We start from the raw sequence: 26,309 nt of genomic DNA, 5'->3' as shown, positions 1-26,309 counted from the left end.
ATGTCTCCTCCGGAGTCCGGGGAGCGAACCTCAATTCGACTGATGAATAGAGAGGGGGGGGGGCGACCGCCCTCGTGATACCCAATCCCGGGTCATATCTCTGGCGTGGAATTTCTCTCTTCTCTCTCCCTTCGCCTCTCACCCCTCCCCGCACACGCATCTGTTCGGTATCTTATTCCAAGTTCATCTCAGTCCCTCCCCTTCTCTTGCACCCCTTCTCGTTCTCTGCCTCCTCCGGCGCCGCCTCTTATCTAAGGAAAGCGAGGAAAGATGACAGGACGGCTGAGAAGAGGAGCTCCATGGGGTTTCGCAGGTCCCCCGCACACTGGTCCGGATGTGGCACGCGCCCGCCCCTCTCGGAGCCACGTGCCATTCCGCGGCGGAAATTGGCGTGGCTGATCAGTGTTTGGGCACCGGGGAGACACGGTGGACGGAAGGGAGAGAGGGTGGGAGGGAGAGGAAGGGAGAGGAAGGGCAGTGTTTCCGGTCGCTAGAGGAGGGTTGTAAGCAGGGATGCGGAGCCGTGGAAATTTCAGACGGCTCCGGCTCCGGCTCCGGCTCCGGAGAAAAAAATCGGCTCCGGCTCCGGCTCCGGCTCCGGGTGAAATGTTGTGGCGGCTCCGGCTCCGGCTCCGACTCCGAGTAAAATGGTCCGGCTCCGGCGGCTCCGGCTCCGACTCAGTACATCCCCTATGCAATCAATTAAATACGGGTGGAAGAAAAATTGGATTGGTTATACGCGTTACTCTTTGCCATGACCGGCTCACCGCGTCCCCGCGCAAACGCACCTCGGAGAGAACTGGCAGAACAAAGAACTAGGAAGCGATGGCATTGGAAACGCAGTCGCCGCGAATTGGAGCTCACTGAACCATCGTAAGCTGACACCAGTCTCGGCTGCATTGGGAGTGGGAGTGGGGGGGGGGGGGGGGGTGGGGGAGGGGAAGAGACGGTGCTGGGAGTCGCAGTCCACTGCACTGGCTTGAAAACAATGGCCGTCACCTGATGACCGGTCCTCATGCTCTCCGGGGATGCAGTAGACGTGGGGGGGGGAGGAGCAGACAAGAAGTTGATTGCGTACTGTGGGATACTGGGGATATTCGGCTTTTTTCATTCACTTGATGGCCCATGACGTAAGTAAAGTACCATATGTTTTACTGCCTTGTACTGTCAAACCGAACTAGGTCAATTATTTTTTTCCTCTTCAAAAAATAAAAAGGAGCCGGAGTCGCCCCCTTTTTTGGCGGCTCCGGCTCCGGCTCCGGCTCCGGGCTATATTGTTTCACGGCTCCGGCTCCGGCTCCGGCTCCGGGCAAAATATGCCGGCTCCGGCGGCTCCGGCTCCGACTCCGGCTCCGGCTCCGCATCCCTGGTTGTAAGTGGTAACTACGACGCTGAGTGATTGACATTTGGCAAAGTCCCGTATTAAATGGAGTCACTGTAGGTGTATTTTTGTGCGTCTTCGTGTGCGCGTGTGTGGTGGATGGTTTATTGAAATGGATTGGTCTGAGCCAGCTTGATATTTTGTGGATGCCGCTGACATTTCATAACCGTGTTATATCTCGAGGTTGATGATGATATCTGCTAAGTGCAGAGCCGGTGGTCTCGTCATGTTTGTTGATGTGTCGTTTTCGGCATGCCTTTCAGTCGATGGATGTCTTTTTGATCGCTTTCCATAATGAATAATTTGAATTTTTGATTTTAAAATGTAATTCTTGGCGCGTGTTTCACAAGTTGGTCATAAACAACCTTCTTATACACCACTTCTACAGCATCTAATTAGCCGAGAAATGACGTCACCACTTTTATAAACAACCCACTGTTTTGCTAATCTGACCCAACTTACTTGCTCAACATGTGACAACACCGCATCCCTCCATGCCCCGCTGACATCGCGGTTATTTCCCTTTCTCGCCGCCAGGCGGCCACACATGGCCAATCTGTGCGTCTCGGACCTGCGCATGCCGCTCATCTGGAAGGAAGAAGACCACTTCCGGAACCGGGGCGACTTCCGGCGGTTCGCCGTCTTCTGCCTGGTGCGCGTCGGCACCGACATCTTCGACACGACGCTCATCAACCCGGTGGATCGGTCGATGACGGATGTCTGCTTCGACGATGTGTTTGTCTTGTGAGTTGGTGGGAGAGGGAGGTCTTGAGTGGAGGGATGGAAGGTAGGGGTGTGGTGTAAAGTGGAAAAGTGAGGGAGGCCTCACAAGCTCGGATTGAGCAGTCAGAGGCCCACCTTAGGTGGGGCGAGTCTGAATAATGTAATCGTGCCGAGTATCGGTCCCTTGCTGGTGTTAGTGCCTCCTTTCGGGTGACATCTGTTAGGTTTTTAGGCTTGCTGACCACTAACCAGGGGCCAGAGCCCATATCAACACTGAATTATGCATTGCTAATATTAGGTATAGGTATTCCACGAGTAGGCTAATTATATTTCATCGTGCACGCCAATATCTTTCAAAAATCACCGTCACAGGCTGTTACCAAGCACACATCGCCCTTTAAGTGAGTCCCCCCTCTGACGTCACCATGAGTGACAGCTGGCGGACGGCACTGAACACTCTACTCATTAGTCACTGATTAAGTCAGTGATCGGGAGTCGACCTGGTGACACCACTTGGCGATCGGTTAACCCCTGTCAGCGGGACGTGGGCCGGCCAGGGGCCCGCTGAAAAATCACGTCACCTCTCCCATGGCCGATGACTTCCAAATTAGCGTTGCCACGGCGACAGGCTATGTTAAGAAGTGTTAGATTTTGTACAGGGTGCGGTGTTACGAGACAGCAGCCAGGGGCTTGCACGGAGAAGCGTCGAATTCCTAGATAAGAGTCATTAATGAGGTTTTTATTCAGTGGATTGAGGCTCCTCACTGAGGTATCAGGAATGTGAATGAGTTGGTCTGTGTTCGATCATTTAGTAGTGACGTTGTCAAGAATGGTATGCTTCTCATGAGGGGAATTTTGGACAGATGCAGTGTGCAAATGTCATCGTATATATGCTAATGATTGTTGGGCCTCTGCTGGATAGTGTCAGTTCTCCTAATCTGGGTATTTAAATACCTCTGCCAGTGGCGCTAGGGCTGGTTACATTTCATCAGAATCCCTCCCTAGAATCCCTTATCACGGGTCCGCTTCAAACCGTTACGGATCAAACTGTCTGCTTTTCTTCGCTTTTAGGTGACAGCTGCGATGACCGACCTCCACCCGTCACCATTTAGCTCGTGATGGTCCGCGCCGACTCCCGCCATCTCGTCTAAACGCTCGGTTCACTCCATCTCTGAAATATCTCGCTCGCGCCATTTCTCCGAGAATCCCCGCGCCAAGCTGCGGTCCGACGCCCCGACCCGCTGACACGCCATCTGAAGCGACGAGCGGGGATGTCTGCCTTGCTGGGCGGATATGATATCTCGGTAGTTTATACTATGGTTAAACAGGCGCTTATTAGGTCTGTAGGGACCGGTTGGCTGCTGAGGATGGGTAGGTGCTGCAAAAGGCGGGGGAGGAGACCACTGGGACGGCGGGTAGGGACTTCTCCAGTTTGCAAAGTGCTGTCACCGGGTCTGATCAATCTTTGAACCTGTTGTTGGTTTCGGTTCACTTCAAATGTTCTGGAATATTTATCAATTTATTAATGACGTCATGTTCCATTTTTCCTGGGATGTTGCCGTATCATTCTGTTCTTGCTTAGCCGTGCACAGTCTGTAAGTTTACCTTCGTTTTCAGGACGTGGAATAGCTTCTCTCGATCAATATTGGCTGCAACATTCTGGCTTGAGGTTACCCATCCACATCTTCAGTACTGCGTCATCATTTGCCCCCACTCCCACCGCCACTCCAGGCCTTATCCTCACACCCAGCTGGATCTGGACCCCTCCCCTCCCTTCTCCACCCCACCCCTTTCCGGCCCCCCTCACATCCGCCCCACTCTCCGGGGAGTTTATTTATGTGATATGCCTGCTGGTGAACAGACGGGTGCGGCCACTCCAAATGTTTTACGTCTCTGTCAGTAGCGAATGCTTACGATCGCTGTAATAGCGGCGGTCGTGATGGTCCCACGGAGTGATTGATGTGGCCACTGGCCGGAGTTCTGGACAGGACAGAGTTTGGAGTGTGTCTGGAAGGCTGGCTGGGATTTACGGAGCACGTTTTATGTGTTGGATGTTTTTCATGTGTGATTGTCTTTACCATTCGGTAAATGATGGTTGGAAATCATGGAGCACGGGTTGGGGTAAATCATTATGCGGTCTCGTCTGAGTTCTGACCCTGGTCACTTTTCATGATGCCACAAGTGTTACATTGAATTTCAGCAGCGTGACATATAAACTGAATGTTAATTTTGTCTAGGGTACAAAGCATAGTCAGTGTTGTGTGTAAGTTGGCCTTGACGTCTAGAAAGTGGACTGTTGTGATGGAGGCGAGACTGTTGAAAGTGGACTGTGTGTGGACTGTATTTCTCAGGCTCCTTCTGACCGTCGTCCGTTCTTCTCTCTCGCAGCAAAAAGGTGTCTCCTGACTTCACCTGCTCTGTAGAAGTGTACAGCCACGTTCTGCACGAGGATCTCAGCATTGCGAGCACTCCGCGAAAGATCCGACAGACGCTTCACAGCTCTATCAGCCGGACAGTCGGCAAACGGCTGGCTGCCAGCCTCAAGGACGAGCTGAGCGAAGAGAACAGGTAGGGACATCTGGCGACTGCTCTGTGCTGCCACCTTCGGGAGGGGCGGAAAACCTGACGGGTGGTGCCGTGTAGCTGACGGAACTGCATCGACCAGGTGTCAGGATTTGTGCTTAGCGATGCTTAATTAGCTATTGTTCGGGATCATATTTAATGAGTTAGGCATGCTCTTTCATGATGTCTTCCCTTTATTTAGCTCCTTTTCAGCTAGAATGCTGCTGAATTAATCCACATTCCCTAAAAGCACTAAGCAGGCCAGTTTGCAGTACTTGTTTTCCTGCTAGCCTTTGATTTGGTCTGGCTTTCCTCTATCATTCCATTTATTGGGTTTGTTTTATATATTTTGTTTAAGAATATTCATTAGACTTGGTTTCTGAAACCCATGACGCAACAAGGAAACTCCTTAACCCTCGCCGGCACAGGCCATTTTGAGTCCTTCGACGGCACAAGGGGGGGGGGGGGGTTGGTACGCCCCCCCTCGCGTTTGGCCCCTGATCGAGCTAGAGCTTCGCGGAAAAAACGAGCGTGTTGCCCGTCACGAGAGGAAGCCGATGATACCCAATTTTAAGGTCCTAGGTCATCGGGTGACCTTCCAGGTCAGGTCAATGACCCGAAAACCGGGAAAATCGGGACCTGCTAGAAAGTCGTAAAGTGTGGCTGCCATGTGGTTTTCCGGGGTGCTGATCACGAATATCGTGTTAGTTTTGATCAGAGATGATGTCTTGAAGCATTTAGACCAGGTCGGGTCAGGTCAGGTCAGGTCAACCGGTAGGGGTTGTGACGGGTATTCGTAATACGTGTCAACCGCCTCGGACAGCTTCGTAACATGTTACGAAGGCACCAAAACTACTTCGTAAATGTTCAAATGGTTGCTAAATTCGAATTCAGCTCCAAAAACTAGCCTAGAAACATGTAAAACTCGAAAAAGTGAGCCGAGGTCACCCGAGGTCACCAAAGGTCAATGACCTGACCTGACCTTCAGGTGACCTTGACACCCACCCTAATGCATGGGAGCAACATCAAATCACATGTTTGAACGTTTGAAACCACGAAAAGCTTGCAAACGCGCGGCTAATGCGAGCCGACATGCGCCGAACCGCGATTTCGGCCAAACATGGTCACAGAAAAGAGGTCACAGGTCAAAGGTCATTGGGGTCAGGGTCATGAAATTTTCAGGGTAGGTGTACAATTGATCAATGCTAAGGTACTGAAAGTTTCGTCGCGATCGGCCGCTTTTTACGCGAGTTATTCGCGAAAAACCTTAGGGGGGGTGCATCAACCCCCCCCCCCTGTGCCGGCGAGGGTTAACATCGATAACTGGTGATAAAAGCTTTTAATTTCTTCGCAGAATCGTTTAATTTAATGTGATTAGATTATCACAATGCTCCATTTTCGTTGTCCCACGGAGTTGATGCGACCCACCTGACTCATGAACCATGTCATAGTTTCAGTTTGTTGGTCTGTCAACATGACATCACTCGAGGCGTCCCTGCCCTTTCTCCGTCGCACACGCCCCGGCCACAGTATAATGTAGGCCTACCACTGACGTTTTGGACCACAGACCACACGTTTACAGTATACACAGTACACACGGTCAGACAGGCCGCACGGCGGGACCCCACACGACCCTCCTCGGTGCCACAACAAACAGCAGACCGCCGCAGACCGCAGCTGTGGCTGGTCAGCTATGGTAGAGAGGTGGCGCTGCCTGTACCCTTTCCCCCAGTGTCGGGATCCAGCTGTGTTCCACTCCTTCCAGCGATCGCACTCACTAGCTGTCCAGCGACCGTGACAACTAACGATAAGTTAGGTATGGTGGGGATTGAGCACAAACATTTAGATGTGTAGTGGTTATATTTAGGCTTTGCGAGAGAACTGCGTCTAGGGATAGTTGTCACAGTTATGCAGCTTCGAGTTAATGCATTCAATCTTTTATTAAAACGTACTTTGATCTCCCTGTTGACATTACCCTCCCACCCCATTTGCCTCCCCACCCCCATACGCACACACGCAGACACTTCCCCCGCTTACCTGATTTCGTATTGATCCTGACATATTATGCCGTCACAAGCCACTTTAAGGATTCATTTTCCGTTTGATCTTTTCGCAAAGTCGCCGGACACATTGCAGCGTGCCTAATCATCTAAACTATGCCAAACACGCATACCTCGCCGGGAACGCACGGATATCACTGAGTGTGCGACGTGCGTGTGGGCATTTGTCAATATCGCGCCATCAATAACTAACCCGAAATTACAGAGCACGTCATTTCCAACCCCATTTCCTTCCCACGCAGGCCACTCGATGTAGCGCACTCGTCTGACTGCCCGTTCGGTGAGCGGCACCCGCCTGGGTGACTGTTCGGTGTACCACGCTCGTCTGATTGACTGTTCGTTCGGTATCCCGCCACGCTAGTCTCGCTGACCGTTATTGTCTCCTGTTACAGCGGACCCCAGTTCCGGTGTATAGCTCGCGCCAACCTGCGAGTCCAGGAGGTGGATGAGACAGTGCGCTCGCACGACCTGACCCTGTCCGGGGATGAGGCCAAGGCGGACCTGCCGCTGTTTGGCCAGATCTGCTGCCGACTTGCCGCTGAGCCGTATACGCGGCTGACCGATTCCGTCGCCGGGAAAGTGATGACTAAGGTGAGGGATTCACACAGGTGAAGGTGGTATTTCACACTTAGAGGGTTGGATTTCACACAAGTGACTGTGGAATTTCACACTAGAGAAGAGGGGATTTCTTACAGATGATGGGCTGAGCCTAGGTTAAATGTAGTTTCACACAGATGAGGGAAGCCTTCACTGAGGTAACAATGTTTGTTTTCAAACAGGTCAGGGGCGACATGTGAACAGCGAGTACCACCGTGAGCCAGTGAGGGGTGGTTTTAGTCTCTTACAGTCTGGGTGCGCTCGATGGGCTTAGCATAGGCGGGCGTGCGGGTCATAATTCCACATCAATAGCTGCGGTAGCTGAGTGTAGTGATTGAGTTGATTTTACCGTATTTTAAACGGAACCCAGCCTCTTGGTTGCATGTGATGCGAATCATTCTTTGACGAGTAGCAATCAGTTCCTTGGATTCTTTATTCCACCGGTTGGAAATAGACGCCGGACTGAGTAATTATGCAAACCTTCTGTGATGTGCCCTTACGATTGCAAGGTACCGCTGAACAATGCATTGCAGAAAAGGAACGGCAACGCCCATCGGAGAAATGTATGCGCCGGGAATGAATTATAAACATCGAATAACCTCCACACAGACACACAGTCGTATCGCACCAAAACTCTTGCTTTTCATGGAAAACCGGAAAACCGAGGCATCTCACAGGCATTATATTTCAGAGTCGAACCTTCAATCTGTCCAGTCCTCAGTATGTGCCTTCTGACGAATCGTTGACTGATGTGTGTCTAATGATTTTGTAAGTATTTTCCTTGAGTAATTTTGCGGACTGTTAAAGCATTGTGGCGGACTAGATGGACGGCACACACGTCAGGTTTTCTTAGAATAGCCGTAAGTGCGTCAGGGAAACAGAGGAGGTGCTCTTTGATGCTAGAGGTAGACAACTCTGAAAAAAAATTGATATGACGAATGTCAAAGGACGGTCTCTCTTGGCGACTCGGCCCGTCCTAGTGTGAGCCAGTTCAAATTCGAAGCTTTATTCCACATCTTGTATGGTTTGATTCTCTCAGTTCGCCCGTCCCTGAACTGTGGACGCATTGTCTTCAGAATGAATAGGATCGGCTTTGAATCAGCAGATGAATAGCACATTGGTATTGTTCTAGCTATTGGGCACGCAGAACTTGGGTAATAATGGTGAATTAGCCTGGTGCATCCTGAGTAATATTTCATGAGTTGGAGTAGCTTTGGTTTATGCGGTGAATTTGCGGGAAACGAATTCGACCGTTTTAGTGCACATCTTATCATGGGTGGTGCCTGGGAGGTGCAGGTTTTATTCAATTAGACCAGGTTTTATTCATTCATAGATGAAAATGCTTTTGCCGGTAACATTTTTGCGTATTGATACTAGTTAGGTACACCATTGTTTAGTCATGTGTAGATGTTTCTAAATTTATTTTTTTTCCACGGGGAATGTCATATTATTCTAGCTTTGTTATTCAGCTTTTGATGAGTGATGAGTTATCCAAGAGCTCTCTTCTGCAATATTTCACACTTCCATTTTCTTTGGACGCCATTTCGTTCAGCACTTTTTCCTCGGATGTCAGCTCATTAAATATCCAAGTATGAAAATAACCAATCGTCTGTGACTGCGACATTTCCACGAATAATGTAGGCCTAGTTGGCATGATTTCATTCTCGTCACGGCGTTCCAAGTTGACGGGCAAGTTTGGCGGCGTCGGGCAGTCGGTGGGCCGTTCGGGACGGGGCCGAACGGCCCGGGTTGTCCAGGGTGACGCCCCGTGCCTCACGAGCCTCGTGCTATGACTAGCTGAGCGACAGCTCGTAGAATTGGACGGTGTTGCCGCGTCGGCCTTAGCTACATTCGCACTTCATCGACCCGTACGGTGGTTGGCGGTTGAATGTTCTTGACTGGACGAGGTGCAAAGTGCCGGCCTTTCATTACGTTTTAATGGAGAAAGTCAGGGAGCGTGCTGTGCATTAGGTTCGTGCAAGGAATGTCATTTGAATACAGGGCCATGTGGTGTGCCATTTTATTGTACCTTTTCGCAATGCTCACTGGTATATAAAAGAGTCGCTAATGCGAAACAGACGAAAAGTGTTTCAATGTAATTTGATGCACTCCATATAATGAAATAGCTCGTGCATTGACAGTCAACATTTTACTCTTCGTGACATAATAACTGTTCTTCTACCTGTCAAATTTGCCTTCTCTTGTAACTGGCATTGTTGAGTATTTAGTTGTCTGTCGATTCGGTGTCGTTGCGTCATATACCATAGTGACGCATCATTCGTCACTGGTAATGCGTCAAAATGTACAAATGTAAGACAGAAATTCCGCTTCTAACCACCAAGTGCCGCGATATCCTGCAAATTTTACCGTCTTTTGCACGCGTCGCTTCGGCACACCCCACTGCAAGGCCCACCGAGGGGTTTGTTTTCTAAACGCAGTTCTGTTAGGCAAGTTAAACATTGTCCGGCCCATCAGACACTGTCACACCGGTCAGACACTGCCCTACCGAGCAGACCCTGTCCGGCGGCCAGACCGTGTCCGCACTGCCTCCCTGGACCCGGTGTGGCAATGCGTGTGTGTCCCACCTGTGTTCCATCGGCCCGCTCAGCGGGGGTGGCGCTGGTAATGGCGGCTCCATTACCACACGCGGCTGGCTCGTGCGGCCGAGCAATTTGTTAGCGTCGGGCGCCGGTCAGGACGTCTACCTTCCTTCGCAGTGGAGGAGGCTGCTTTCCTCGAGCGGCGCGTAGGAAGGTGTGTGTGTGGGGGGGGGGGGGGGAGCGGTGGGGTCAGAAGAGGATAGGAGATACTAAACTTGTAGCTTGATGTGAAGGGATGGCGATGGGAGGTTTGTGATGTGGCAACGTTGAGAGTGTGTTGATGAGATAAACGACACTGTTAGGCACCTGCAATTTATAAAAGCGTTTGTCAGTTGTCAATATGAAACTGGCTTAATTTTTGGTTAAGGGGACGTCTTGGTGGGTAAAGCTTATTTGAGTAAAGGAGAAGTGCGCGTCTTGCTATATGTATTTTCATTTTAAACGTAGTATAACAAGCACATGCAAGGTATGACGGGAATAACATGTTACTTGACTACCCAAATCAGTCATATCTATCGTAAAAGGTAGACATCAATCAACAATTCAGTGATCACTGTTTGTGTTACATGTCCACGTTTATAAACGTTATTCGTATACTATGAAAACAGTAGCTGAAACCCATTAGCATCACATAACAATACGTATACGACACTGCCTTCCACGAATAGAGTTTATATACATTATACATGCATATCAACAGCTTAGAACAAGAAAACAGTGATCGAGCGCGGCCATTCGAGATTACAGGAACACTTACGCCACGTCGCTCAGTCACAGAATAGCCCAAACGCTCATACGCGCACTCGGCAACATAACATTCAGAATTACTCACAATATTTAGGCCTTACAAGCGTGTGTTCTGTATGCATTCGCTCGTCCAGACATCAGCCAAGGACAAGAACATAAGTTCCACTGACGTTCTTATCAGCCCATACCAATGCCAATAGTCACAACTCACATCAGTGCGCCGAACTGTTCAGTACTGTACTGACCGCCCCCTCCCCATTTCACAGAGGGATGGCGACTGGTCCGAGTCCCATGGCACCCTCAGGGGCTATCAGCTGCGACTCTATCCTTCGGTGGAGTCCAGGGAGAACGAAGATGAACCGATCTTCACCGCGCCCGTAGACAAGGTAAGAAACAAACAGAAGGGGAACGTTCGGCCACGACTGATAGGTTCGCTCGTCTTTATCGACGTGGTAGTACACTAGTACAGTAATACTCAATCGGCCAATGCTGCAACAGTCTGACTAGGTAACGCTGGAAGTTAGAAAGGGTAACAGCATCTTCGTAGAAACATGGCATCTCAGGAAGGCGGATGTCTGGTTTCGGTCTTATTACATTACCGCGATTCACATAGCCATCCCTGGCATATAATAGCCCGCCTCTGGAGGCCTGCCGTCAGAATATGCGGAGGTTATTAACTCTTCTCGGAGAAACGACGATTCTATCTATCCACCAGACCGCTACAGACCTCGATATGGGGTGCTCTGCAGGCCTCCTCGAGCCAGTTTTGGCATGTTCCTGACGGGGATTGTCGGTGCTGTTCGTCTGGATCTTGTCGGATGATATCGTGCTGAGTTGGTGCGCATAGTTGGGCCATGGAGGTGGCCAGGCGCTGGATTAGCGAGGCGGGGGCTCTGGTATCCGTGGCCGATTCGGCTCGATAGGAGAACCAGGAGTTGGAGTGGTTATTGCGGAGCCCTGCAGTGAGCTCCGTCAGCAGATCTCCCGAGTTCCATCTGACAGAATGACGGTAGTAGGGTCTCTAGCTTCATACTGTGCGCAGTCGTGATTGGGGTTGTTGATATAGATTGGGAAAGTATTCCTGCACTCATCTGTTACATTGTCCTGTTGGGTATCTCCAGGAGTTAAACCCGGAGTTAGTGAGTTTGGACAGCACTCATTCACAGCTATCACCAATACATTGTCCATCGTTCATTTAGACGGCACCGGACACCTTATCTCTGTCACCGCTAGTGACATCCCTGGAAGCCTTATATCGCCACTTATACTCCGTCATGACACCTATCTGCGCCCACTGACACCTCAGAGGTAGAGCCTGTGCCACTGTGTCACCACATCACTGGTGCTGAGCGCGCGGCCCCACTGGGTGGGCTGACCTCCGGCGCTGCTGAAGAACGGGCCGAGGATCACCCGGCCAATGACCAAATCGGTACGCACCGGGCCGCGCATCACCACACTCAGCACCAGACTGGCGTCGTCGACGAACCCTTGCGGCAGCACGAACCCGAAACTGGCGTTGTAGAATGGCTCCTTGGAGCCAGCCAGCACTGGTGATCGCTTGGTCTTCACCTTTTCTCCGGCGCAGCGGAGCGATGCCTTGACAAAGGTGTCATATTTGGCATGCTTCTCGAAGGTTTTCTGCGGAAGACGGTGGACGGATGGTGAGACGCGTAGCTCGCGCGCCTGCATCACCACCACGGAGAGGCGATCGTCGGCGGCTCGGTAGGAGAGCGAGACCAGCAGACGACCCAGGGTGTCATCCGGCTCGGCACGGCGCGTCAGAGGAAGAGCGAAACGCTCAGGCGTCTCTCCGACTGTTCCGTCTAGTGATAGAAGCGCGTGGCCGACTGCCTCGTACGGACCCAGACGAGAAGCCTCTCGCACAGTCACCCGCAGTGTCTTGGAGCGGAGGTCTTTGGCACGCAGCGGCAGTGCATAGTCGAGGTTGTAGGTCGGGTTGAGGTCGCCGCTGACGACGGGAGCCTTCTTGACGGGTTTGCAGTCGGGGAGCAGGGTGATCTCAGTGAGGACGTCGTAGGCGAGGTGGCCGCGCGGCGGCAGGCTGTGCACCGACTCCAGTTGCACCAGCAGCCGTTTCAGGTGCGGGTTGAAGCTGGCGGCGATTGTGACGCTGCCGTAGATCTCGTTGGCCTGTTTGGCGTCCTCCACCCCAGCACCGGGCGGAGGAGCGGCGTCTCGGGTCAGCGAGCCCGCGCTCTCGTAGTGCGATCGATCGAACCCGTGCTGACTGGCCCGCGCGAATCCTCTCCTTTCGCTGTTCTGCGACTTCAGGTCACGCAGCGTGAACTTCGAGATATCCGCGATGGTCTGTGCGTGTCGCATGACATCGGGCCGAAGGTTGTTGGCCTTGATACCCTTGCTCTCCTTTTTCTTCACCTCTGGCACGGCAGTGACTGTGATGTCCGGCACGGAGCCGAAGTCCTGAGCGCCGTTCTGAGACGCACTGTCCAGGTCCGGTCGGTAGAGTCGCTCGCGGGGCGGCTGCACTCGGTCCAGGTGCGCCTCGGACACGCTGAGTCCCGGCGCGACTCCGAGTCCCGGAGTCAGCCGCGTCAGGTCCGGCTCGGAGTCGCCACTGACTCCGTCCGCGCCGCTGCAGCTGTCCAGCAGCGCCTCGTCCGAGACGTACCTGAAAACGGGCGGCGGGGGTCAGAACGGGCCTCGGTGTGTTGGCGTGAGACGTTTGGAGTGTGAAAATGCGAGTTCCTTCTTATGTGTGAATGACAATGGGAGATTCGCATTTAAGGTATGGCGGATAGTCAAGAGTCTTGATTGGTCAGTAGAATTTGTCATAATTTGTCAGTACCTAAAATGTAACGTATTTTGAGTTGCGGGTGGATGGAGACACATGCTAGAGCCAGTTAGCCACTGTGTTGGATTAGTTAGGAAGCACCCTGTTTCGAAATACAGTTGCCTATCAAGCTGCCTGTGTGGTTGGCGATAACGCCACGTTCCCTCTTGCGCACCCAACACCCGCATCTCAACGCTGGAGTACCCAAGCACGTCCCTCCCAACATGGATAAGCTAAGCTCCCTAGCTGATGTGACCAGGGATATCAGTTCTATTGGTTTAGCTATCGACACGAACGAGTGCAGCATACTGGCAGCCGATGGCACGCTATTGGTCTTCACTGGCAATTTAGCGCCAATCTGGAGGTTCCGGTGACCTAATTCGTGTCGGCGCCGATGGCTCGGGAATGCATTTTAAAATGCCGCCACTGAAAATACCCTTTCAGACGCGGGCATCTGATTTCATTCAGCAGCTGGCTGTCAATTTCCGCCGGGACGATGTTTGCGTGGGCTTACCATGCATAGTGCATAAAAGATATTTGATCTGAAGAGCCGGGGTACGTACCGCTCTTGAGGTTTATATGCTCTTAACGAGACGGAAGTGAGATATCGATGCTAGAGCATCTTGAGATAGGATCATTCAGTGGACCAGGCGTGGGCGGTGCCGCGTTCTACTCATTGCATTTATGAGGAACGTTAGGTAAACCATGACTGATGGGCATATTTTGTAGGTAATCTTGTTTAAATCTGAATCAACAGTTGTCTTCCGTTTGGAAAATTTATATGAAGGTACTGGCATCATTTGCGATAACATGAATCGTTTTTCATGAAAATGAAACGTTTTCATTAATGGCTCAGTGTTTTTCTTTTTACGTGTTCGGCTGCGGTGCCGGCCATGGTCCGTCCCGCGCGGGTGCCGCCCCCGGCTGTCGGCAGCTCCGCGGTGTCCGGGGTGCCGCCCCCCCCCCCCCCCCCCGGCTGTCGGCAGTGTTCCGTCCGCATTACACGCTGGTGCCCCCCCCCCCCCCTCCCCCCGTCCGCGGGGTGCCGCCCCCTGGCTGTCGGCAGTGCACAGCTCGCGGCTCGGCTGTATCGATCGAGACCAGATTGACACATTGCTGCCAGGTGTTGGCAGCACAGTGTGGTGGTCACGACCCACAGGTGGCTGTGGGCGGCAGCGGCACGAGGAGTCTCCTCGGAACCCTAACCCCTGCGCTAGTCAGTCCGTCCTCTATAGTGGTGCGTGATGATTGTCTTTTTGAAGTGCGACTGGATGCCGGTTATGAGGGAAAGGAGCTTTGGGATGCGTGGGAAGACTTGGGAATTATGCTCGTTGTAGGAATTATTATTGCCTTTTCTTGAAGCAACTTTAAATTATGGAGATTTTTTTCATGTTTTTTCACATCATGTTCCTCGACCACGTCCTTTTCCCACGATATCCTTTCTTGACTTAAAAAAAAACGGCCATCCCCTTTCCCGCGTCCATTATCGCCAAAGAGAGCACCTGTCGGCTGTCACCCGTGTTGCCTCGGTGTCACCTTCATCAGAAGAGTCGTGGGTGTTTGGTCTTTCCAGCGGGTAAATGAAGGGTGGGAACGCACCGCTGCTTGATTGGCCCAGGCTGGTCGATGCGCCCGGGTGGCTGGGACCCGGGTGGCAGGTGGCGGCGTACATAGCCGCTAATTGGAACAGGAAAGGAGAGGAGAAGAGGTGTGCGAAGAGAGGAAGATGGAGATGCGATGGATGAGACAGCGGGGGATGGTATTATGCCGACACGCTGACGGCCAGAGAAGGACTAAGATGGAGAGGACGGGAGATGGGATTGGAGAGCGACACAGGCGGACGGGGGACGCGTCACACCGAGGACGGAAAAAGCTGTGATACCTATCCTGATTCAGAGATTGACCCGACCCGATATAAGGTTCACATCGTTCACTGCTGCGTCATGTGACATCTACCTAAGCGTGTGGAAAAGCCGGTGTTGGCGTCTGAGTCTTTTATGACTTTATGATGTGGTTGGTGGGCAAAAACAAACGAACCTTGCACCGGTGATAGACAGTAATTGAAACTGCGGCTGGCGGTAGATCACCTTTAAGCAGATTGCGCTGCTGAATGTTTGTGGGCCGCCCTTGTTGCGCAAGCATATTGCTCAAACAAAGCGTCTCTGGTGGTATCCTTACCATGCTGAACTGTCAGGCTGCCCCAGCGTTGTAGTGTCGGCTTGAAGTTAGGATCTCAGGAGCGTGATAAGCTGATCGGATTTACGTTGCCCGATTAAATACTTCTAAAATAGTTTTTCTATATATTACCAGCACTGTTTCGATGGTAGGCATTCGCCATACAAAGTATTACTTTTGAAGTGCAAAACCTTTCTGATTAAAAGCAAAAGCATGGAGGATTTCCGTTTGTTTCTTTATTTTGCTTGGAGAATGTACAATTGCGTATAACGCCATGCATTTGTCCTGATTTTATTTCGCTTACCGGAGCACTGCCGCTGTTTAAGTCGAATTTATTTATAGCACAAAACTTGTTTTGGAATTGTATAAGCACCTATGCAATATGCATCGGTTTAAGTTTAAATTATCAAAATAACCAAAGGTTTGTGCTCAATAGTTAAAAACACTTATCGTTAGAATTATGTTTTTCTATTGAAAAACAAGCCTGAGTTCCCGGATATGCAACGTTTTTCAGTCAGTTTTTTACCAGGGCTAGGTAGATAAACTCCTGTTATTGTTTTCGAGGTGCAAATTTTAAACGTTACCCAGTCTCTGAAATTTGGCCATTTGTGTGAATCTCTCGCCCGCTGCGTCCCTGGTGGAATGCAGCTCGATAGGACAGGATCAGTGCCAACACTGTCCTTATCGGCCCAGCTCAAAGGTAAAGGTGGCGGTCGTATGGAGGGCGGCAGATAGCGTCCTGACGGCAGTGTGGGATCAGGGCCGCCTCCATGTCCGTAAATAAACTGAACGGAACGGGTCCCTGGCCTTGGACAGCAATGGGTGGAAGTTTGTTTTGCAATACCTTGCTCCAGCTTGTTTTCCTCATATTTTGTTAAAAATTTGTTTTTAGATGAAAAATTGCTGACCGTTTATAGTCACGATATTTGATCGTGGATTTTAACGGCTAATTCTATCGATACCACTGACTTTATTGATAATTTCAGTCATTACATCGATACTAAAGTTTGAAAATAATGTAAATGAGTTATGTGCTATGTTGAATTATAGGGCTTAAAATGCTCTAAAATCTTTCCCTGATTTCGAAAAGTAGAAATGCACTAGAAAGACTGAAATGTGCCTATTGTGTGCGCCTAAGAAATTATACGGCTCGAGTTGTTGTGTGCTCTAGAATGCCGCGCTCGATCTATCTAACTCTTGTAATATTCATTAGAGGACTTCAGTCTGTGGTATCTACATGGGTTGCAGCGAAAGTCTGCTTGATGATAATGTGATTGTTTGCTAATAATAAATGATCATTGATTGTACAGTGATACCGAAAAAGTAACGCGGAAGAATGCCAGGTGACATTTTATAACCCTTTTTCAAACTTTTTACCACATCACAGTCACTCTCGAGACGGATGGTGGTATGAGTAGCGAACTTGAGTTGTAACGCAATGTCCATAAATCACGACCTTTTCCGCCCATAAAGTAATTGCACGGGTGACCCCCTCACCATCCCCCCCCCCAACGCACACCTGCCACAGCAATCGCATGTTCTTCTCACCTGTTTTGGCATTTGACCCTGAGGCGCGTTGTCTCATTTTTCTCGTCCGGATCGACAGGCCGACACCACTCGCTGAGTTTCTGACACAGTTGCGAGCAGAACGCCATGACGCCGACGACTTAACGGATAGGGCCGCCTGTTGACAACTTTGAACGGCAGTTCGACGAGCTTTCGGCGAATTAATCGTCCGTCATTCTAATAACATGTTGTTATGAAAACTAATCTCATGATATCTGAGAATGAACTTGATTCAACTATTTTTTTGGCGTTTAGAGATGTTGTGAGATGAGACCTGAAATTGTTCTTGCACCGTCTTTAGAAATTATCTCGGGTACTATCTACATCGCTTGCACGTCCTCAAGCACCAAACACTTGATCACCGGTCACTTTCACGATTCGCACTCATCACCGAAGGTGTCTCAAATCACGGTTTGGCCCAAGCTCAGCGTCACCGCGTGTTGCACGCAGCCACGGTTTGCTGGCGCTCTCTGCCGCCGCCACCGCCGCCGCCGCCGCCGCTACTGATATACTGTTCTGCCGCGCGCCGCCGCCGCCGCCGCCGCCGCCACCGCCGCGGGGCCGGGCGACCCATCGGCGCTCGTGCCTTATCGATCGGTTTGCACATGTGGTCACGGCAGTGGGAGGCAGTGCTGAGGGTGACATCACCGTGCCCCAGGTGATCTCGGCTGACAAGGTCGGGACCTGGTGCCCGAAGCTTTTTTTTCTCTCGCACAGGTGTGAAATGTCGGTTTATGCTGAGCTTTGCTGAAAAGGGGGTGTAGGGGACGAGTGACGGATGCGATGATTCCGCCACAGGTGTGAGACGGTGGTTCAGGGTAGCGTGGCTTCAGGCTTGTATTGACACGTGCACCTGCCGTGGTTGTAGATGAAATTTTATTTTTTCTCGGTCGTATTGATCCGTAATATTGCATTCTTCACTTTATCTGCTCTCATTGGTGTCGATTAGCTGTTGATCCTCTTTTATGTTGCGCTTTTCTCGTCTCGACCAGTGAACCTGCTACCTAACCCCCTCTTTGCATCGCATCCACCGATCCACCCACAATAATCGTGCTGCTGATCTTTTTCAAACTGCTTCACCTCCACTCTCCCAATCCACATCCACCTTTTCCACCCACCTTGCCACCGTTCCACGTTCCACGGGTTCGCGTAAATGCGCACCGTGTCTCCCCACCGGTATTGTGATGCCTGCCTATGTGGGCGGGGTGGGGGTGGCGTGGCGATTTCGTCTGATGAGCTGAGCGGGATGGTGCCGCTCTCAACGGAGGCTCAATTTGACCGGCCGCGCGCCGCCGGCCGGCCACCAAATTGATCGCATACCTTCATTGCTTGGGTGACCTCCATGCAGCGCTGCCCTTTGACGAAACAGCTGAGCTATTCTGAACGTCATTGCAGATAGGATCTGGATCACCGAAGTATTTTACGGATAAAACATTTATTTTTTTATTTAAAGGAAACCTTTGTAAGATAGAATAACGTAGAACGGTGTTATGTTGACGAAATGTTTCCTCCGAATCTTAACTCGTGCTCATCATCATAATGAAAGGCTGCAGTTTCTGTGAAATTAAGATGCAACTCATCAAGCTTTCATTTAATCCTAGGTGGTAAGATTCCACTGCACCGTGGCTTGGTAACGGTGTCTATTCTCTCCGTACTCTGGTGACCTTTCTGTAGCCGGGCGTTGCAGCTCATTCGTCACTGCGCAGTCACATCAGCGATATGAGAGTGGCGGGCAAATATATCACGATACCACTGATGTGGGATCACCACACCGCTCCGTCCGACATCAATCAACCATTGACGTCCGCCGTTCCTCGCTCGCAGTTATCTCATCATGGGTGGGATCACAGAAGCCATGCTCATTACTCCACGGTCAGAGCCGCTGGCTGAGTTTCCTCATTTAGGGATTTGAGCGTAAAATGATCTTAGTGTCTTATCCGCCAGATCGGGTACAGTTACCAGTGATTCTGATCATCCACAGCACGACTGTCGCTATAACTGGCTAATATACAATCTGCAGTGCGATGATCCATTCATTTTGTGACGATTTCGATGAGTGGTATGACCTGTGTGATACTCTTCATCCATTCATGCCTAGGTCCGCACCTATCTTCACTGTCTTTATCCTTACCAAGCCCTAAAGCGCTAATAAACAAACAAACAATCTTTACTGTTTAATTATCATCTCCGGGGATTTCAGGTCAGCATATGTGTGTACTGTTCCCGGTGCCCCTAGCCCGTGAATCTGACTAATCCCCGTCTCAATCACGCTGAGGTTACCCTCCGACCGCAGTAGCCATTATCGAGACAGCTAGACAGCCCCCGGTCTGATCTAGATTTGTGGTGGGCTGGTCGTAATGTCACGACTTCGGGGGACTGCTCGGTGATTATGGGATTGCACCGTGGCCTTAGGACGCCTCCAGACTGTCGGCGGAATGTATGACGCGTCAGACCATTCGTCGATCAGTGGAGGTAGAGGAGCATCAGTGGTATTGGTGGCGATCGAAGGAAGGTATGTCACGTTTGAAAGCGTTCAGTTAACCCGCGCGGGGCTGGGGTCTCCAGCCGAACGCGCGGGGCTGGGGGGGGGGTAAATTTTACCCCCCCCTGTTATCTCCCGAACTAATGGTCCGATTTGGAAAATTCAAACGCCAATCGAAAGCTCTCATCACGAACTACTAAAAACATGTACTTAATTTAAAGTTTGAGGTCAAGGTCAAGGTCAGGTCAAGGGTACAAATTGCAAGTTTCTATAGTATCGGCCTTGCACCGTAGTTGCCGAAGAATGGAGTCATGGACTGAGACTGATCGCCCAAAACGTGTTCTTAGGCTACCAAGACAATATTCGTTGCATACAATATCATTCAGAGGTCAAGGTCAAGGTCAGGTCAGGTCAGGTCACCAAAAAACAAAATATAGAAAAGGGCATGTGCGACACATGTTTTATGGGTCATTTTACTCATAGAATTCAATAGGCACACTCAATAAGTGATATGGACCACCTCTGGATGAAGTTCAGGTCGAGGTCAGGTCAAGGTCAGGTCAAGTGAGGTCAAATTTTGAAGTTGGTTGTTAAGGCCTAAAAAGGTGTCTATCTGATGCAGTTTTTCACGGCGAATCGAATGGTGCTATTTTTGTTTTCGTACGAGGTCTAGAACTTCCAAAAAAGTCATTTTTCAAAAAAATTGTGTGTCGTGACGTCATAAAATTTTGAAGAACTCCCACATTTTTGAACCGATTCTTCTAAAATTTGGTATGTAGGTGCACATAGACCACTTCTCTGACATATATTCCGGTTTTTTCGATAGACTCAAAATTTTGGATTTTATAATGATTTTCCCAAAAAAGTCAGTTTTTTGAAAAAATTTAGGCCAAAATCCAAAATTTTCAAAAAACCGAGATAGCCATTTGATAGACAAAGGAAAATTACGTATAACCTTTTTTGTTACGTCTTGATTCCTTTAAAAATGAAGATGTTAGCGGCGTTTGAACTTTTGCCGTTTTTGAGGCGAAAATGGCGAACATGACGTCACTAAAACGTCAATTTCTCAAAAATTTTCCGACGGATTTCGCTCAAATTTTCAGGGAACGTGTCAAATTGATGTAAGAAAAGGTACAGAAAGTTTGGCGGCGCTGCGCGCCGCCGTTTTTGAGATATCGCAAAAATTCGCGAGGGGGGGTAAAATTTACCCCCCCCCAGCCCCGCGCGGGTTAAGTCCAAAGCCACTGAATTGCTCTTTGAATACCATATCTGTTGTTACTCCAAACTGCGTCCCCATTATCCTCAATTGAGGGGGCGCTAAGGATTGGAACACATTGTCGTTTGTTCTTGTCAAATGTTGCTCAGTTTTGCATAGCATCTGTTGAGCTTACATTGCATGGAAACTAATGTGCTCTTGTTTCTTGCCGAAGAGATTATTATGAATGTCTTTGCCTTGGCTTTGCCAGACGATATTTTCTCCGCCGCTGCACGTGCCCGGTGTCCCCACTGACCCCGTAGTCAGCGAACTATTCACCTCACACCACCCGTTGTTGCCATGTCCACGGATTGCCACACTCCCGAGTGTGAATCGCGGCCATTGTTTCACACGTCCAACACTTTGATGGACGCTCTCCGCACTGCACACGGCACTAACAAATGATCCTGTAGCCGACGTGGGCAACGGTCAACCCATCACTGGGGGCGTTCCAGCCGCCCCTCACGGATCGTGAACGATGGTGGTGAAACACGCGCGATCGTGACTGAATCTGCCGCGAAACGTGACTGGGTACGACTGGGACGGTGAGTGATTGACTGAATCATGTAGCCGTGCCATTTTATGGTGCTGAGTGATTTGGACTGTCCATAATCGCTGACAATTGTCATTTAATTATGACTGTATCGGACGCAAGGAACTGGTGATGGTTGCTGTGACTATCGGGGTCCGTCCAGCGGAGGTCACCTCACCCTTCCGTCTGCTCCACCAGCGAGGCAACCCATCCCATGGACCCACCGACTGGCACCTCACCCGTCCGTCCGACCCACCGGCGGGACCTCACCCATCCTCTGTCCCAGCGGCGGAACATCGCCCATCATCTGTCCCAGTTGCGGGACCTCACCCTTCCGTCCGTCCCACCGGCCGACAGCGTCCCGTCCGCCGACCCACCGACGGGCCCGCCAGCGGTCCCACCGACGTCCGACGACCGGCGCGCTAAGTGGTGCCGGTGCTCGGCTGGCTCGGTTAGTGGCGCCGATCACGACATGGCCCGCCCTCCAACCCCAGGTGGAGGGTGCTGCGGGCTGAATGTTCGGCAGTGATTGATGACGGCACAGTTTAGCGCGGTATTTAACGCAGCGCTGCCTGAGCTTGGAGGAAATGTCACTTGCTAAAGTTAGTCCGTAAAGTCACGTCATTTTCTCCGTTAAATGCCATGGTTAATGGCCATGGTGTCCCTTGGTATAAGCGAAGCGTATTTCCAGGCGCTTTGGTGGATTGAGTACCTGCGAATTATGATATACCCAGACATGATGCTTTTCATTTCCCGCCTGGGTGCTTGACTTGAATAGCCTGCCTCCGAGGTGGCGCGCTGAACAAAGTATGACGATAATCCTGTTAGTTATGTCACTGTTGGCGTTAGCTGCCTTGGCAACACATGCTGCACAAAAGGCGTGGCGCTCTCTATCCTAATTCACGTTGCCTGGCAAACTGCGACAACATTACCAGTCCCCGCTTCGACATTTTAACTCTGCCAGTCTGTGACATTTGATGGAAAGAAAAACTTCGGTGAAACTAGCGCAAAGTCCTCAACTGCGCCGTATGATACATTTCTGATCGGAAGCTAGACAGGAAAGCATGTATCAGCTGGCGGTCGGGCGTTCGTTCAAACGGCGCCGGTCGGGGAAGTTGACCGAAAGTTGTGACTCGGGACCGTGCTGCCGGTTGCGGCGGTGACCGATCGTTGGAAAGGGACCTGACTCACGCGAGAGGGCTGACTTTGGTCGCCGATTTGAGGAGAACGTCTCGCGGTGTTTTGTATTATCAAGTGTTATCATTTTAATGACGGAGATGCGCGCATTTTGGGCTGGCTCGTGCTGCAGTATTTGTAAATGCTCTTCGAGTTCTTAAATATGCAGTGCGATGAGGTGCGCTCGTTCGACCTCAATCTTTGGTCGTCAAAAATGCAAAAAGTACGACGCCGCCATTAGTCAGCCATGCCAGCAACTCGGTCCAGATCGGTACGTTTCTCATATCATAGCAGATTTTCACGGACCATGTCTGTCACTCTTCTCTATTCCTCCCTCTATGTATTTACATTCCACTTCTACCTTCCAATCCGAGATCTCTTCATCCTCCTTTAGCTCTCCTTTCCAACCAGAGATCGGTTTAGCCCCCCCCGGCCCCGTCGGACGGGTGACCTGTCAGCCCCACAGGTCCTCGCCAGCCAACAGCGGGCCGACCGGCGCGATGTAAAAACCGGCGCCCGCCCTGCCGCGGCAGATGTTTACTCGTGCTATTGATCGGATGAGGCTACCGTTCGGTGATAGAGGCGGCACGGCCCGGATCTGCCCCCTGACGGGCCCCTGGAACCCACATTTCGGCTTCCAAAACGAGCACGGTTTTGTGTGTCACTTGTGTTCTTGCAGTGGTGTGAGGCAAGTTTGCTGCTACCATGCACTACACACATCTCAAGAGGCTCTGTTAAACGATAGGTCGTCCACATAGTAAGGGCCTCTCGAATGTCGCTATCCAGAGCAGCATTGCTGCTACTTTTGCTCGGTGATCCTGAGCACCATTGATGGTACCATACCAGCTAATATACCTACAGTTTCTTTCATAAAAAGGGTGAGGTTGGCGGAGAGTCGATCCGCTGATTATCCGACTTTCTGGCCCAGATGTTTGTGCCTCGTCACCTGTCTTCAGACCCCTTGGTACCCCTCTTTGCTTCACTAGCGGTCCTTGCTGACCCCTGACTACATCTCCATGCCGCATAGCCAGTCAAGTACCCATGAGTGTACCCCTCTGTGCCACCCGGCTCTCAGCTAACCCGCGGTTAACCCTCCGTCTCGCCGGTGATCCCAGCTGACCCCCTCTCTTTCTGCCACAGGACACTGAGATCGTGACCAGCCCGGAGCGACCGCTGGAGATCACCGTGCGGCCCGACCGGGGCGACCGTCCCGAGCTGCTGCTGCGGCTGCCCACAGAGAGGGACGCCGATGTCTGGCTGAAGGCCATGGAGGCCTCCGTCACCGGCAGCCGACTGTGAGTGAATGGGTGATCGGGGCGCTGGGTGGCGATCGAGGCGTCACCTGTAGAGGGCGGCAATGGGGGGGGGGCTATTTGTAGAGGAGCTGCTTGAGCCCGGCGGTAGTGAGCTTAGGCGTGCTTTGATGAGCTTAGCTGTAAGCTAATGCTAAACTTAACAGCTTCATAACTATATAGATAAATATTTCACGCTTTAGATGAAACTTGCTCCGTACTTTATAAGACAGTTTCCCCAGTTTATGCAGAAAACGTTGATAGGCAAATCACGAACGCAGCTTGTAGGCTCAGGCAGCACTTGTGCGTCTTTCGTTTCTTTCATCTATCGCTGAGTTTCAGCCGATGTATCGAAAGTCTGCCAGACTTTTTCTTTCTTTCTTCTCAATGCATCCTTCTCTCCCTCTCTTTCCCCGCTCTCGCTGCTCTCTGTGACACGTCTGACCCCTCTCCCTCCGACCCCTGCAGATGGCGGCGGGCCGGTGAACAGTCCATGACCATGCTCACACCGTCCGCGCGACTCTCGTCAATGAACACCCGGCCCCGTCTGCGATCACTCTACGAGCACATCTCGCTGAAGGACGACTGCTCCTCGCCTGAGCTGCCGCCGCCACCGCCGCCTCGGCAGCGCGCTCAGAGCACCTCAGGCATCGGCTCGTTCATTCGCTGGGGCTCTCTCCGCAGCAGGAGGAAGCTGAACTCGTGAGCGAGCTCGCTAGATGGCAGGAGTGTCGCCGCTCGTCGCTGCGGTGAGAGAATGTGTTCGTTAGGCAGACTCGAGGTCTGTTCAATGTTCATATGCGGGGCTCCTGAGGTTCCTCGTGGCCGGTGGAGCTCTATTTGGGATGAGATGTGCGATTTGCTGGGATATTTAGCAGTCATGTGTTGGCGACAATCATGAAAGTGATGTTCTTTGTAGTGATTTTGAAATTATATTTACCGAAGCTCTATTTCTATGCATCGTTAAAGATGCCCTTCTGTGAATTCTGTCCTTTTTCGATTATGAAACTTTCAGCCAATTTACGAGCTGTTACTTTTTATGAACACCGAGGGATCATGTGTGAAAGTGTCTGTTTTAGTGATCGCGCGTTTTAGAAAGTCCTATTGAACCACGACACCGTTGTTACTTGATCAATTCTAACAACCTCAGTTCGGCATTTGAGACGGCGGCGCTGGGCACAGACTCGTGTGGCGCAGTTCCCGTCCAATGTCCCTTGGCGGGTCCTGTCTGTATATAGGCGCATTGTGCGGCGCTCTGTCCGGGACATGTGTTGTATGCGTCAATTGTGCCGCGTGTGGCGAGCGGGGCGGTCAGGATAGTGCCTGGTCGCCGGCGGCCAGTCTATCTCCGCACAGCGCGTGTCTAGTAAGCAATAAAGGTTGTTTCTATACGACACATGTTTGGAGGCATATAACTGTCGATGGGGTGGGTAAGACGACGTGCAAGTTTCTTGTGACTCTGTGCGTACTCAACATGTTGAAGGCTGTCCTCTGACGGGCAGCGATGCTCAGAACTACTGCATCCTTCGTCATCTGGTTAGTGCCCAAAAATCCAGTGATATCATTTGACGCCAATCAGGCGAGTCGTTTACCCTCCTCCGCCCCATCACCCCATCACCCCCGTTTTTATCTGCCCTGGTGCCACACACAGGCCACTACTGTCACGCTGAGGCGCCCGATTAAACCCTCTAATTACTGGTCCGGTGGACGGCGGTGCCACTTCGTCCTCAAACAGCGAGAAAAACACTCGAGCTGCCCCGTGCCGCGGCTGGGAGAGCTCTCTCGGTCGGCGGCTGGCGCCCACACGGATAACTCGAGCTATCAAAACCGGCTGAGCTCCGGCGCTACCCACACTCGAGCTGGTGAAAAAACATGTTCGGCGTTTCGTTTGGAGCTGTCGGGACTGATGTTGGATCGGTTGAACCTACCGCTGCTGAAATGAACTGAATGGAAAGGAGTGAATATTCGCACGGAGCTACCGCTGTTGAAATCAACTGAATGGCGAGGGATGGATATTCTGACGTGTAGATATTTGATGAAGTAGGTGCTGAAACCACCCTTATGTATGTTTTCATTAGGGATGTTATATCCTGCTGGTATCTTCTACCTTCAACCTGTTTGGATAATTTATCAATCCATGACTGATGGATGATGATGTGCCATCCCAAGCATATTCGTCCGCCCAATATGCCTCATGCTAGGCAGAACGTTGATATTGTATCCATTAAACCACTGCACCGGGAGCAATTGATCGCAAAATGAATCGACGCATCGGTTTCTATCACCCCTAATCCTGCCTCCAAGGCTCGAGCTCCCGCTCCCGTCACTAAGTGATTCTACACTCTACAG

General features: G+C 51.1%; 2 protein-coding genes across 4 annotated transcripts in view; one reads left to right on the top strand and one right to left on the bottom strand.

Annotated features, from left to right (window-relative positions):
* Positions 1–25,351, top strand: part of LOC122363889 (rhotekin-like) — a 73,066-nt gene extending 47,715 nt beyond the window's left edge. For all 3 annotated transcript variants that reach the window (XM_043333714.1, XM_043333705.1, XM_043333698.1), the window contains exons 4-9: positions 1,919–2,125; positions 4,493–4,672; positions 7,119–7,317; positions 10,937–11,056; positions 23,809–23,963; positions 24,429–25,351. In XM_043333714.1, the coding sequence (XP_043189649.1) occupies positions 1,919–2,125; positions 4,493–4,672; positions 7,119–7,317; positions 10,937–11,056; positions 23,809–23,963; positions 24,429–24,666 (1,099 nt within the window). In that variant the 3' untranslated portion in view covers positions 24,667–25,351. The remainder of the gene's footprint in view (positions 1–1,918; positions 2,126–4,492; positions 4,673–7,118; positions 7,318–10,936; positions 11,057–23,808; positions 23,964–24,428) is intronic.
* Positions 10,313–19,005, bottom strand: LOC122363883 (synaptotagmin-1-like). The gene is made up of 2 exons (XM_043333685.1): positions 17,206–19,005; positions 10,313–13,320 (listed from the first exon to the last, which is right to left on the bottom strand). Exons 1-2 carry the CDS (start codon positions 17,310–17,312, stop codon positions 11,973–11,975), a joined length of 1,455 nt encoding a protein of 484 aa, XP_043189620.1. The 5' UTR covers positions 17,313–19,005; the 3' UTR covers positions 10,313–11,972.
* Positions 25,352–26,309: the final 958 nt, after the last annotated feature.

Source organism: Amphibalanus amphitrite, unplaced genomic scaffold, assembly GCF_019059575.1.
Source record: "Amphibalanus amphitrite isolate SeventyFive unplaced genomic scaffold, NRLGWU_Aamphi_draft 000026F_arrow, whole genome shotgun sequence".
Classification (NCBI taxonomy): Eukaryota; Metazoa; Arthropoda; class Thecostraca; order Balanomorpha; family Balanidae; genus Amphibalanus; species Amphibalanus amphitrite.
Note: the sequence above shows the minus strand (reverse complement) of the source record. Positions and strands in the feature narration are given on the sequence as shown.

Bases quoted from the DNA above. Each gene is read 5' to 3' on its own strand.
- LOC122363883 (XM_043333685.1), bottom strand. From the start codon at position 17,312: ATGGCGTTCTGCTCGCAACTGTGTCAGAAACTCAGCGAGTGGTGTCGG. The intron at 13,321-17,205 runs GTGAGAAGAACA...GCCCGTTTTCAG, and splicing joins AGGGTCAAATGCCAAAACAG to GTACGTCTCGGACGAGGCGC.